The sequence below is a fragment of the Emys orbicularis genome, chromosome 3 (assembly GCF_028017835.1).
Source record: "Emys orbicularis isolate rEmyOrb1 chromosome 3, rEmyOrb1.hap1, whole genome shotgun sequence".
Lineage (NCBI taxonomy): Eukaryota > Metazoa > Chordata > Testudines > Emydidae > Emys > Emys orbicularis.
The window spans coordinates 123,727,086-123,741,996 of NC_088685.1; the positions used below are offsets into that span (position 1 = coordinate 123,727,086).

The 14,911-nt window shown below is 42.7% G+C and overlaps 1 protein-coding gene across 1 annotated transcript in view; it reads left to right on the forward strand.

The window, feature by feature from the left end:
* Positions 1–14,911, forward strand: part of IGF2R (insulin like growth factor 2 receptor) — an 88,182-nt gene that overhangs the window by 49,680 nt on the left and 23,591 nt on the right. Inside the window, exons 22-30 of the mRNA XM_065400441.1 lie at positions 477–651; positions 2,547–2,714; positions 5,718–5,861; positions 7,222–7,400; positions 7,879–7,966; positions 9,528–9,740; positions 10,690–10,820; positions 12,327–12,424; positions 13,642–13,778. Of these exons, the coding sequence (XP_065256513.1) occupies positions 477–651; positions 2,547–2,714; positions 5,718–5,861; positions 7,222–7,400; positions 7,879–7,966; positions 9,528–9,740; positions 10,690–10,820; positions 12,327–12,424; positions 13,642–13,778 (1,333 nt within the window). The remainder of the gene's footprint in view (positions 1–476; positions 652–2,546; positions 2,715–5,717; positions 5,862–7,221; positions 7,401–7,878; positions 7,967–9,527; positions 9,741–10,689; positions 10,821–12,326; positions 12,425–13,641; positions 13,779–14,911) is intronic.

Here is a 14,911-nt window from a genome sequence, read left to right on the forward strand (position 1 = left end):
TGAGTGAGCCAGGCAATGCCCTACTTTGGGAGAGGAGTTGAAGGCAGTTAAAATTTCTTCTCACCAGCCACTGAAGAAACTACTTGAGGAAAGAGTCAAACTGACAATTGGTACACCTCGAAAGTAACTTTAAAATCATCTTTCTGGTGCTGACAAAATTATAAAACAAGTGTCATTTTTGCTGTATTTCTGGCTTTACTACATTGTATGCTCCATTGTTTCTTTTGGATGGTGGTGGGGGGTCAGAAACTGAGAAACTACCCTCTCTGTACTGATGTCAACATACATAAAGGAAGTAAGCAAGAACTAGGGTGAGTGCAGAAATGGGGAATTTAATTATCCTGTATAGATAGCTTCCGCTGCTTCTGGCCCACAGGAGGACTATGTTCTGATGTTGCTTTTATGTGGGAATGATTCTCAACGTTAATTCTTCAGGCAAGTTAACATTATTCACATTTTAATTTTTTTTTTTTTAGCTAAATATTTGTGGACCGGCACCAGATTGTGGTGATGGTCACGGAAAACCAGCTGGTGGATGTGAAGTAGAAGATCTAAAATCAGTGAGGATAGTGGGATTGGACAAAACCCTCTCTCTGTCCCCGGAAGGATTTCTAACTCTTACCTATAGAGGCAATTTTGAGGTAAAATCAGGTGAGTTCAAAATCCTGTGCTACAGTTTCGATGAATTGGTGTTTGCTTTAGCTCTATGGTAGTGTTTTCATTCCCAGGCCCTGCTATTTGTGCACAAAATCTATCTGATAAATTCAGTGTTTAAAGCTGACTGAAAAACCCAAATTAATTTCTGCAAAAACTTCAAAGGAAATGAGAATTTTTCATTCTGCAGAAAAGCTGAGTTAAGACTCTCAATTTTTCTGTGTAACAAATGTGTCAACATTTTTCATAGTTGCTTTAAACTAAATGTTTTGGATTTAAGTTTACTTTCTTCTCAGTGTTTTTAACTTAATAAAAATCTGAAGAAACATCCACTCCTCTCTGCCCTCTTCCCTCTTCCCCCTCCTTCTTCCCCCCCACACACTGGAAGAGTGGGAAGGGGGATGGGGAAAACCAAAATGAAATAGTTTCAAATTGAAACTAAAATCAAGTTATGATCTCTTTGGGCTTTTTTTGGCAAAACTGTGGCTGAATTGAATTATCCACAAATTTTCAATTTGTTTGACCAACAACTTTTCAAACACTTTGATCAGTAACTTTTAGCTCTAGGTGGCATACTGTCTTGAATGACTGCTCCTATTTCTTATCAAGACTAACTTTCTGAAGCTGAAACATGCTAAGGAAACTGTTCACTTGTATGTCTGAACATACTCAGTTTCTGGGTTCCGAGCTGGGAGACATGGAGTTTATTGGGAAAGGAATGTGGCTGTTTGAGAAAGGAGCACTGGGCAGGAAGGGTCGATGTACAGTCTTAAAACTAAGCATAATGCTTAAATGATACTCCATAGATTGGTGAAGATCTGTCACCATGACAATTGGCACCAAACATTATTGTTGCTGGGTGCCATATAAAATGGACAGCCTGCAATTATGAAGAGTAACTGGAAAGTTGATCTCTAACATCATAATGTCAGAATACTAAGTAAAGTTCAAGCTTCTTGGCACTGCTTCTTAAGGCCCTATGTAACTTAGGTTCTCTCTATTTGTCTGATTTAGTGTGTCTTCTGTTCTCCTTTCCCGCCCAACCTACTGCACTCAGCAATGCCAGTCTTGAGACTCCATTTGTCCTGTTTTTGCTTGGAAGTTACTCCATTGGAATAGGCCAAAAGAGTGCTGCAGTTTCTGATGCTGTAATTGTTTCCTTAATGTCTGAGCCAAGATCCTTGACTTTGCCTAGAAATCAGAGCTCACTTTTTCATGGCTAACCTGTCAGCAACCATGGCAACAATATCTGATGCCTGAATAGTGATGGGGCGTGTATATGTATGGGCTGCTTTTTTTGTGGTCAGGGGTTCAAGGAGCACAGTTCTCACTGGGCATACACCTCTACCTCGATATAACGCTGTCCTCGGGAGCCAAAAAATCTTACCATGTTATAGGTGAAATCGTGTTATATTGAACTTGCTTTGATCCGCCGGAGTGCACAGCCCCGTCCCCCCAGAGCACTGCTTTACCGCGTTATATCAGAATTCGCGTTATATCTGGTCGCGTTATATTGGGGTAGAGGTGTACTTGTTTCTGAAATCAGCCTCAGCGGCCCATGATTTGATATGCTTCCTATGACAAGTCTGTTTAAACTGGGGTGTTTTTTGTTTTGTTTTTGACTCTAATTGGCAGTTGAATAATTCTGGCCCAGATCCTCTAAACGCTCCCTGTTTGGGAGTTTTGATTTGTAGTTCTAAACACTGCAGACTGCAAGGTAGAATTTTTCTGACCGATATTAAGGTTTGCAGTTTGATTTAATGCAACAAATGGATATGTTGGGTTAGTAGAGTGACTGTTACTCTTAGAGTGCTCACTTTTCTTTAATCTGAGATTAGAAAACAAATTTCATTTGCACCCAACAGTAGATCATTTGCTATATCTTCACACAGGAGCATCCGACACTTTTACAGTGACTTTCATTTGCAATGACTCGTACCCTGGAGAACTTAAATTTGTGGATGAAGAAATAAACAGTGCACTGGGCATCCATAATACTTTCTTTGAGTTTCATACAGCCTTAGCCTGTGCCCCTGCTCCAGTAGACTGCCAGGTTACTGGTAAGTACACTGTTACTGTGGGGGTGTTCCATGAAATGTATATTGGAGGTGAGGGTGAGGGTAATTGAACGAAATGTAAAGCTTTCTATGGAGATGGGTGAAAGTTTGAGGTAGGGTCAAAAATGTTTAAAAACTCGTCTTCAGGATAAGCGTCTAGATGAACTTTTCTAACCCTTATCAAAGGGGTAGCCGTGTTAGTCTGGATCTGTAAAAGCAGCAAAGAGTCCTGTGGCACCCTATAGACCAACAGACGCATAGGAGCATGAGCTTTCGTGGGTGAATACCCACATGCATCCGAAGAAGTGGGTATTCACCCACGAAAGCTCATGCTCCTATGCGTCTGTTGGTCTATAGGGTGCCACAGGACTCTTTTCTAACCCTTGTTTGTTAGCACTAGTTTTGATTCTTTTATAAAAATGAGCTAAAAATGTAATGATTAGTTTATAAATAAGTATGTAAAAACATGTGGGTAGATGACTCATGGAGGGCTAAACTGCAGTTATTTAATGGTACATATTAATTATTGTTTCCTAATGTAGCACTCTTTTTTCTAACATTTTAAAAGTTAGATGTATATTTGATCAGTAATCCACATCTGAGTCACATGTTGCACTGTTTTCCCTAGTGGCTTGGCTCTTTAACAATCTGTTTTGTCACATATAAACCCTACCGATAACTTCTTTGCACCTGCAGAATGTGCTGCAGCACATCTTGTTAGGAGGCTGCTAAAGAAGCAAATATTGATAGTGATGATTGTTAGTGAAAGTGGAGAATTTGGGCTTCAAGGGGTGCTTTATCTGGTATGTTATGTGGTTGCTGTTTGTATTTTTAAGTATTTTAGAAGTGCCCAGAGTACTGACATTGGTGATGCTGCTTATTTAGATAAGTAAAACGACTTGTTCCTTATCTCAGTATGATGAAGCTACAAATCTTTCCTGATTTATGACTATGAATGACTTGGAAACCATGTGGTAGCTTTTTGGTGTCCTAAGCTGGGATTGTCCTCAGAGAGGTGTTTGACTAAAATACTTCATTTACGTGGCTGAGTAGTACCTAAAAGGAAGCAACGAAGAGTCCTGTGGCACCTTAAAGACTAACAAATGTATTGGAGCATAAGCTTTCATGGGTGAATACCCACTTAGTCAGAAGTGGCTCTCTTCACAACTGTTAACCCCATTAGAAGCCTAAAAATGGAAGGTTCCTCTGTTGCATGCCAGTGGTGTCTCATGTTCCTAGGGTACTAGACTTTCCCTCTTCTTAGAAGACTGCATAAAAGCCTTAGTTTTAGGAGAAAGCTAGGAACTAATTGACTTTGCAAATAGATGTATATGAAATTTTGACCCTACCAAGCTTGATAGCTGCCTTTTGACAACCACTCTATTCTTCAGTCTGCACTGGAAAGAGTCAGCTGTATGGTCATTTGCATGTGTCTGTATGTCATGCAGCTAGGTCTGAATAATAATAATAATAATATTCGTTACCCCGAATTAGAGGATGTCGACAATCTCAGTTCGTATTGATGGGCCATAGCATGGCTCCAAAGACCAGTTGGGGAAGAATAACACTTACTGCACTAACCACAGGGCCATTTGCCTGATTGTGCTGGTTGAACTGCACGTTATTGCTTCCCACTATGCAACGTGGTTCTTCTCAAAGTCGTGGACCCCCACCCTTATGGCCTGGCACCATGCAATATGGTCAGTTGCCAGCCTCTCGAAGATTGTCTGAAATACTCACTTTGTGCAGACCCTGTTTCAGCTTCTTTTGAAGCATTTCATCCACCCTCCACTTAGATATCAGAGCTTAATTCACTATACAGAATTTGTTTTGATTGATGGGTCTCAGGCATACAACTTACATAACCAGTCCATCAGAGTGTCCATATCAGTTGGATGCAAAGCAAATAACTCTTGATACCAACTGAACCAGCTTTTGACAAGACTTCCATATTGGATGCTGGACCTGCCATTTGATGCCCAGCTGTCATTGTAGGTGTTGCAAATAGAAACTGTCAAGATTTTTAATGTGCTGTTCATAATAGGTCCATGTTTCACACCCGTAGAGCATTAATCCTTATACCCATAGAGCTGTGAGAACAACAGCATTATGCCCTTTGATTTGTCTGTAGACAGATTCTATGTTGCTTCCAGATTCAGTGATACTGCCGCATGTGTTCGCTTTTATTAAGTCTATATACTGTTCATTTGGAAGGCTATGCCAAGGGAAAGAATTTGCTTGGGGGGGGGGAAAAACAAAACATTTTAATTGAGAACTGTATGTACGACATTGAGCCTAGTGAGATCCTGATCCTATTCGGGTGCCACCTCAGTATAGATAGCTAAAAACATGCTCTACTAGTGTACTTAATTTGGGAGTGGGTTCTTGTCTCTTTTCCGTAGTGTACCATATTAACAACAAAGGGGAGAGGAAAGGTCCAGAAGTCTATTTCATAACATTCCTGTGACAATTACCTTAATGCTTGCATGGAAAACTAAGGGAATATAATACATTTTCTGTCCATACTGTGGTATTAGAGAGATGAAGTAGGTGAGATAATCTATTGGACCAACTTCTGTTGGTGAGAGAGACAAGCTTTCCAGCTTACACAAAGATGACCTGAAGAAGAGCTCTGTGTAAGCTGGAAAGCTTGTGCGTCTCACCAACAGAAGTTGGTCCACTAAAAGATATTACCTCACCCACTTTTGCCTCTCGTATGTCCTGGGACCAACATGGCTACAGCAATACTGCATGCAGTTTGGTATAACCGAGCCAGTGTTTTTTGGCTGGCCAGCTAGCTTTTCATGAACCTTCTGCAGGGGTCCTATGGATCAGTTTGGGAACTGCTGCCTTAATTAATAAATTCATATTGGTAATGAGACTTAGTATGTATTGAGGAGCCATCTAACCTTGTAACAAGAACATGACAAGGAAGGTCAGGGTTTTTTAAATCTACAATACCATATCTATCCCCTCAATTTATTGTACATCCCAAATACATTTCAGACTCAGCTGGCAATGAGTATGATCTAAGTGACTTGAGCAAAGAGGGAGAGCCCTGGATTGCTGTTGATACTTCAAAAGATGCAAAAACAAGAACTTTCTATTTGAATGTTTGCAAGCCTCTACCTTATGTGCCCGGATGCCCTGGTAAGCTGACAGTGGTGCATTGAAATGCTCTCTTCCTAGCTTGTGGTTTATGACTTAAGTTCTGATTTAAGTAATTTTTATGAAGTAAAGAATTTATATTTATCTCTTTCTGTTACGTTTATTTTAGGATTGAACCAGTTTGCTGTTAGTACATGCTATAGCAAAGGTGGTAGCCATAAATATATTAAAAAAAAAAAAAAAAAAAAAAAAAAAGCCCCTTCTGTTTATCTTAATGTGGTAAGGCAACTTGCTGGAAACACAGTCATGAATGAATAAACTTAGCAAGGTGCATTTTCAGTCTATTGTCTAACAAAACAAAGTAAAGTTATGAATAAAATGTGCTGTCCGTTTCAGATGAACTGGTGACTCTTTTTATATAGTTGATCCCTGACCAGTTCACTCTTTGATATGAGCTGCTGCATTTTTTTGACCCACTCCTTTTTAAAAAATTACCATATATACTCGATCATAAGCCGGTTCGTTTATAAGCGGACCCCCCCAAGATGGATAAGTTAAAAATGGAAAATTTTTATAACCCGTTGATAAGCCGACCCTATAATTCAGGGGTCAGCAAACTTTGGCTCCCAGGCCATCAGGATAAGCCACTGGTGGGCCGAGATAGTTAGTTTGTTTACCTTGAGCGTCCGCAGGCACAGAGGTAAACCTAAGTAAACAAAGTGTCCCGGCACGCCAGCTGCTTATCCTGACGGACTGGGACAGCAACTGGTGGGGAAATTTTTTGGGAGGAGAAGCTGGGAGTCAGGGGAGTAAACCCCTGTGACCACCCCCCACATGACCCCACCCCTAGCCAGGGACCCCCACACTCTCCCCATAGCATCCCTTCCCACCTTATCTGGGGAGGGCCAGGGGAGGATGTCTCTGGCATGGCCGCAGCTTGCTCCAACAGGCCAGACCGGGCAGCGCAGCTGCAGAATGTTCCAGCGGGCTGGGCCGGGGAGCGTGGCCGCAGCGTGTTCCGGCACCCGGGCGGCACGGCCACAGCCTGCTCTGGGGGGCGGGGCTGAGCGGCACGGCTGCAGCCTACGAGCCCCGGGGCTGCAGCTGCTTCGGAGGCTGGGGGGAGAGCAGCGTGGCCAGAAGCGGAGACACACTGGCCCCGCCTCTTCCCTTCTGGCTCTGCTGGCTGGGCTGCCTCTCCTTGCTCCCTGTGTTGGGAGAAGGGGCTGTGTCCCACCTCTCCCTCTCTATACCCGTTCATAAGCCGACCCCCGTCTCTGGTGCTTCCCTTTTTTACTAAAAAAATTCGGCTTATGAACGAGTATATATGGTATGTCTACATAAGTGGAGTTTTCTGTAATGAAAATGCAACATGCTGACATAAAATTTCCTATTCCTGCAGGTGGTGCAATAGGATCTTGTGTGAAATCTGCTGATAAAGGCCAGAACCTTGGTGTTATTCAGATAAGTCCTCAAGCTGCTACCGATGGGTCTCTTAGTATTATTTACTTGAATGGTGACACATGCAAAGATAAACAGCGCTATTCTACACGTATCCTCTTTGAGTGTGATCAAACCCTAGTAAGTGTGTGTGTGTGTGTGTGTGTTGATTTTATATAAAATTCAAATCCTAGTAATAGGTCAGTCTTATGGCATGTAACAAAATGTATTTTATTTCTCTATTCCAGGGAAAAAAAACATAATTGGGGCCTCTAAATTTTGCTTACGGTTAGGGTTTTAGCAATGTTTTTCAGTGTACTCTAATAACCAGAAAAGGGAAAATAACATTTTCATCGGCTTTTATTAAATAAAGTTTTATGCTGTGCAATACTAGACTCCCCATTATTACTCAATAAAAGTGGCTTTGTTCAGGGACCTGATTCGTAGGGTTAAAAGTACTGGCATTAGATGCAAGTCTGCTTGAATTCAATCTCCATGAGTTAGAAATACACTTCGATTTTGTTTGTTTATAAAATGCATTTATCTTCTCCCCTCTCACTGCTTACCCAGAAAGAGAAACCTTAAATATTAGAATAATCCCCATATGGTTGTATTGTAGGGATCACCTGTGTTTCAACATGAGGATGGTTGTGAATTTGTGTTTATCTGGAGAACCCTGGCAGCCTGTCCTGTCCACAGAGCAGAAGGTAAAAAAAAGTCTCTAAACTGGAATTAAATATGAAATGTGATCTTATTCCTTAATATTACAACAGTTTTGTACACAATGCTTTTGTGAAAATAGTTATGTAATTGCTCCTTCATACACAAAATCTCAGAGCACTAAAGGCTCATCTTGCTTATGAAGAGAGAGCTTTTAGTATCTGAAAAATCCACTGACCTGTGATGGTGACAAAGAAACAAGTTGTGTACTTTCATGGTACACTGTGCTTCATGAAAGTCACAAAGTGTAACCCTCGAGTAGGGTGTGGCAGCACAGGTTTCCGACCCAGGCTCGTAAACTTAGCCGTCATGCTGGTGGGGGCTGGGTACATTTTTATTTCAAGCTCTAATGTTAAATGTCCTGGCTTCCAAAGAAGCCGTCTGGTAACTTCTGTGTGCCATTGCGATCCTGAACTCTTAGTTTTTCTCTGTTTTAAATTGTCAATGATGTATAAGCAAAAATCAGAAGTTTTGTTATAAAAGTACTCTGAACCATTATTATTACTCTTGATAATGCTGTAGGATCAGTACTGCTGCAAAAGCCAATCCCATTAAAATTACCTTTTACTTGGGCCCTAGTAAGCTTGGTGGCGTGTGGCAGGAATAGCTCGAAATATACGGTGATGATTGTCAACACACAGGTGTCTTGGTTTGATTAAAATCTGTGTTTAAAAATGTGGCACAGGAACCTTAGCTGGTGTAAATCAGTGTAGTTCCATCCATTGAAGGCAGTGAAGCTATACTGACTTACACCAGCTTAAGGTTTGGCTCTTCAAGTTGCAGTTTAACCCACAACTACTCTAGTTCTTACATTTAAGTAAAGCTGTGAGGTACAGATAAAATATGTAAGTGTACATTATGCTGTCTGATCTGCAGTGGCAATTCCTGAGTTGTCTTAGTCCACTATTGTCACCCGATGCTTAGAGAAAGGTGCAAGAGCTCTACACTAGGCAGCAGTGGGTTAAGGTGCCCATCCAAAACTGCTCTCCTCCTTGCTATCTCACTACTCATTCTCTATTTGCAGATCATTAATAAATAAAGGTCCTGGACCTGGCACTCCTCCGCTTTTAACCTTTTGGCATGATGAAAGTTGACTATTTAATCCTGCTCTGTCCTGCTTCCTAGACAGTTTTTGATCCATGGCCATATTTTGCCTCATGAGTCTATTTTTGAATATTGCTTTAAAACAGTGAATATTATAAGTTTTTATCTAACAATTTTAAGAGGTTATTAAAAATTGTTGAGCTTTTCTCTTAATTGTCATTGAGTTCCACTCTTTTATTTAGCTTTTAAGTGGCTTCTCACGTGATCAACAGAAATGAGTTGCTTTAACTGAAGTGGCCTTCCAATAAAGTTTGGAGCAAAATTTACTCTAGGGTTCTTAGAAGTGATGGGCAGGAGGCTGCCTAATAAGGACTGTCCTTTGTGCAGGTTTGACTCTGCAGCTGTGAGTATGTATAACTCTCTCGGAGTGTATATTGCATAGCTTGTGTTTTAGCTGTGTTAATTTATTTGCAATTTAAGCCTTCTGTTAACTTTGATTTAAAGGAGATAACTGTCAAGTGAAAGATCCAAGGTACGGTTTTGTGTATGATCTGAGGCCTCTTTCTGGGATGGAGAAGAAAGTGAGTACAGATGAATACGACTACTATTTCAGAGTCTGTGAGAGAATAACGGAAGAGTGCCCTCAGCTGAATCATCAGAGCGATGTGTCGTCATGCCAAGTAAAGAAGCAAGACCAGTCTCTTAGAAAAGTAGCAGGTATAGTAGTTGTTGGATTTAGTGAGAGGAGTTGGGAGGGGGTTGCTGTGTCACTCTGGAAGTGCGAGTGCAGCTTTTCAGTGCATTGTGCTTTACTGTGCATCTCCCAGAGGTAAAGAACCACTGCCAAGCAGATCTTAATATAAAGTAGTAAAACATCATTTAAGGAGCAGCTCCTACTTCTGTGTTCCCTAAAATGGCTTCTGTATAACTAGAAGCTGTCCTTACCATCTCTCTTTCTGACTCTAGTCAATGATGCCCCAAATCCAGTTGTCAGCTTTGAATAAGTCCTGTACTGCCACTTAACTGTAGGGTACAGACCACAGTGAATCAGTAGCTCGGGTTGGGAGCGACTAAGAGCACTGCATCTGCTGGAGCAGCTTTCTATGAATCTTCATTGGCTAATGCACAAGTGTCAATGACCGACTGTGGGGGAGCAGAGTCCCTTCTCTTACTGGAGGCTGTTTTTAATGTGGTGCTTTGAGGGGAGTTAAGGGGCAGATGAGGTGGCTACATCGGCTGGCAAATGGAGGACTGTGGCTTCAGTGAAAATGTCAGGATGATTTCAGAGTAGAGAGAAGAACCTGTGCACATTCTGTCGTCTAACTGGCAATGATGGTAAAGACATTGCAGAAGAGCACACGAGGCCTCCGACTATGGCAGTCTTTCTGCATAGAAATTTTCTTTCACAGCTAAGATTGAGTTATTCGATGTAGCTAAAAAACCTAATATCACCAGAAACCTGTAACTTCTCTGTCGTGATCTGAGACCATATTGGCAGAAATGTATCCTTTCTTTAAATGACTGTCCCTTACCTAGTCCTTGTGGCCTGCTGGCAGAAGTATTGACTATAACTGTGCAAATGTACTGGATTAGCTTTCTGTAGTTGGATTCAGGTAGTAATTTGCTTCTATTTCAGCTGTTTTTTTTTTTCTATCTAATTTAAAAGGTTTGTATACTGAGAAGCTGACCTTTGAAAATGGATTAATAAAAATCAATTATACCAGTGGAGAGAGATGCCACAAAATATATGAACGCTCAACTGCCATATTTTTTTACTGTGATCACAACACTCTGGAGGTTAGTCTATCTTTTGTACACTGAGAAAAGTCTTCGGGAGCTGCAGAAAAAATAACTTTCTGAAATTCTCCTCATGAGTTACCATACTCAGAGGGCTGGGGAGACAAGTGTAAGGAAAACCTATGCATCTTGTTGTTAAAGGAGGATTACACGTTTCTTGAAACAACACCTCTCACTGCTCCTCCCCCTCCCCCCGACTGAGTTAAATTATTTTGTTCTTCTCCTTAGTTTTGGGATAATGTGGCTAGATAGAAAATGCATCAGCAGCTAAATGAAGGGCACCCTGATGTGGCATCTGGATGTCTGCCTGGCATGATGTGGGGACCTCAGGGAAATCTCCAGCACCATTCCTCTTACTGGAGAATTACTATGACTACAGTAGCTGAATCATGAGCCCTGAACTGGCTTTTAAAGGAGACTGGGAAAGGATCTTTCCTTATTTGAATAATTTGATTTTTTGAAAGTGTAAAACGCATGGCGTGAGGATGAGTAGCTTGTCCTACAGAAGAACAGGGCATTCTTTTTATTCTTTTGTTACACGTTAAGCGAGATTATATTTTTTTATAACAAATATACCTTAAGTGAATTATTAGAATTCTGGGAAATGTGTTCCTCTTGATCATGCTAATCTTGCCCCCACAGACAGTGGTAGATTCCACCTTTTTAAGGCTGCCTGATGTTTAGTAAGAGTGTGCTTGAAACCAAGTTGAAACAAATGCTTCCAGAAGAGCTGCATTGCAGAGCATAAATAACTTCCTGGAATGTACTCGCCTGAGGATTAAGCCTCTTAGTTTGGAAGAAATATATTGCTGCACTGCCATGTTCCTAAAAGCCCCAACTTCCCAAAGCCAGGACTGCTTTATTTTTTTTTATGGCCATGTTGGCACGTCCAGTTCTGCCACCCCCGAATGAACCAAATCTGTCCACTCATAAATGCAATTAATTTACATCTTCACAGGGCTGTTTCTGTAGCCCTCAATATCACCTTGAAGGTGCAGATGGCCCTCCTCCTCCTGATCCCTCTGCTCCTTTTTCCCTAGCCCATACTCTGAAAGGACCAGTGGCTATGGGGTTGCTCTGCTTGCCTACTCCCATTTTGGAGGGAACTGGGCAGAAGCTAGCAGTTCTATCCACTCCGATCCCTCTTTTTTCCCTTTTCCTCCCTGGTTAAAGAAACAGTGGCCCTTACGCTGCTCTGCTGCTACTCCTCCCTCCCTACAATCCTCTAGAAGAGCCAGTGGTTCTTGACCCTTTCCTGTGGGTAACATTTTTACATGCCCTTGATGAATGGCTTTTTTCTGAGCTCTGGTCGTGTATACACAACTTTAGGACTAGTAACATGTGAAGGTATCCTCTGCATTCAGCTATATAATGTTAGATCTCTGATTGGTGTCTTGTCTAACTGCACTAATGTTTGAAAGCCAAATGAAGTAGGGAAAATTTTTGTTCACCGCTGTATTTAGAGATGTGAAATATAAACAACTCTGGTTCTATTTTTTTTTTCAGCCAGTGTTTCTAAAAGAAACTCCTGATTGCACCTACCTGTTTGAATGGCACACCCAATATGCCTGTCCACCCTTCCGATCTATAGAATGCTCCTACAAGTAAGCTGTGCTTCCCTCTGACCTAAACTGGTGGTGATGTGCTGGTGGTGACATGTGCCCATTCAGGAGACATTGTATTCAGCATGAGCGGCTATGATCACAGCCATTATTTTCTCTCGTTGATAACGTGATCCAGTGTGAATTTGCAATGGGTTAAATTGTAACGCGTATCACCAATGCACAAGTGCAAATGTAATTCTCTGGGATGGGAGAAAACAAACTTAAGCTTATGAACTAATTTTGTATATAGGAATAGACTGCTTTTGGGAAGTAGGGGAGGTTTTACAGTTTAGTGCCAAAACAGACATTGTTAGACTGGGCGGGGGAGGGAGCAGAAAGAGAGGCCAGAGATAAAATGAAGCTGTTGGTGTTGGGTTTTTTAACCATTGAAAAGGAGAGGGGTATGTATGATGGAAACTGGAACCTAATGTTTGAGTTTGCTGTCTGTGTGTGTTGAAATATAGTTGACCACCAGCGCGTGCGCTCTCTGACCCTCATAGAAGCAAGATGACTTGTGAGGCTTTCCCAGTAAAACATTTTTGAATAGTTCTCTAGGCCATAGTTTCACAGAGATATTAAGGCCACAAGAGACCAGAATTCAGACTAGAGGATCTAATTAATGTATATCAGGATTCATGAAGTTCCATCCAGATACACCTAGAGTAAGCCCAGAGACTTGAATTAGACTAAAGCATTTAATCCTCAGAAGACTAAACTGCGTGCCACAGGCAGGGAACAGGGGAGACTGAGGTCCCCAAGGGCCAGAGGTCTCTGCAGTGTCAGGGAATTGATGAGGTGAGAGAGACCCAGATGGTCGTAGCACGTTAACCACACCCTGTGCTTCTGAGGAAGGGAGGAAAAAATCCCCAGTGCCCCAGCCCATCTGACCTGGGGGGATAACTCCTTCCTGACCCCAAATCTGGCAATCACTGTGCTTTGAGTAAGACACGCCAGCTAGGGACCTAGATAGGGTGGACCAATGCTATGAGATGTTACAGAGAATCCTCTATCTAATGGCTGGTCTTGGCAAACCTACGGGGTGTGAGACCTGGCTGGGATGCTGCTAATAGAAACCTACTGTTGGTGCAGGAGTTCCAGACGCTTCCTGCATGTAGCATTTTCCCCTGAATCAGTGCAGAATTGTTGATCAAGCGTGGTGGTCTGCTTTTGGAGGTGGCTTTGATTCATCTAAATGTAAAACTGTTTGTTTAATGCAGAGACAACAAAGGAAACTCATTTGATCTTTCACCTCTGACACGGCATAGAGAAAACTGGGAAGCTATTCCAATGTCTGGCTCAACACAAAAATACTATATTAATGTCTGCCAGTCCTTAGTGCTACATGCAGGGGCAGGTAAGAGCAAGAGAAATACATATTTAAATGCCATTGGTAGTTACGGGATGAAAATAGGAGGAGAGACAGCCTTGTCTCCTCTCCCCACTGCGCCAACAGCAAAGCAAAAGATCACCAGGCGCAGAGTAGACACAGGCATAGCTGTGGCTTGTGGGCAGCAGAGCGAAGGCCAAGGCTTAGGGTCAGTTTCATCGTAACCAATGGTGGAGTTCCCTAGCAGCTCTTTTCTTTACCCCCACCCCTCCACAGTCTCAGCCTTGCTTCACTACTCTCTAGCTCTTCCCCCTTTATTCTAAATCTGCCATAGATCTTGGGGGTGGGCGAGATGGCACAGAAGAGCATCACTGGAGGAGGGTGACCTTTTGAGGAGGTTGCTTCTCTCTAGCCCCACCGAGCTGATCCTAGATTCTTGGCCAGGTGTCTAAGGCAGGGGTCGGCAACCTTTTAGAAGCGGTGTGACGAGTCTTCATTTATTCACTTTAATTTAAGGTTTTGCGTGCCGGTAATACATTTTAATGTTTTTTAGAAGCTCTCTCTCTACAAGTCTATATATTATATAACTAACTATTGTTGTATTGTAAAATACACAAGGTTTTCAAAATATTTAAGAAGCTTCATTTAAAATTAAATTAAAATGTTGATCTTACACCGCCGGCCCGCTGCTGGTCTGGGGTTCTGTTCACCTAGGCCGGCAGCGGGCTGAGCAGGGCCTGCGTCCGGGACCCTTGCTGGCAAGGGTCCGGCAGCCAGAACCCCAGACCGGCAGTGGACTGTGTGGGGCTCAGCCCGCTGCCGCTCAGGGGTTCCATCCTTCGGCTCCTGCCAACCGGGATCCCGGCTGCCGGATCCGCTCAGCCCGCTGCCGGTCTGGGGTCCCAGCCCTGCCCCCATATAGTGGGTACCTACCTTCTCCCTGGTTTTGGCCCATTCTCTTTCTGTCTGTCTCTCTGCACTGAGCTGAGGGTGGGAGTGCACTGAGCACAGGGCTTGGGGTGAAGGAGCAGGTTGGGATGTAGGGTCCGGCCAGGAGCTAGAATGAGGGAGGGGGCTCAGGGTTGGGGCAGGAGGTTTGGGTGTGGAGCACTTACCTGGGCAGCTCCCATTTGGTGCGAGGGGTGCAGGTAGGAATGTGG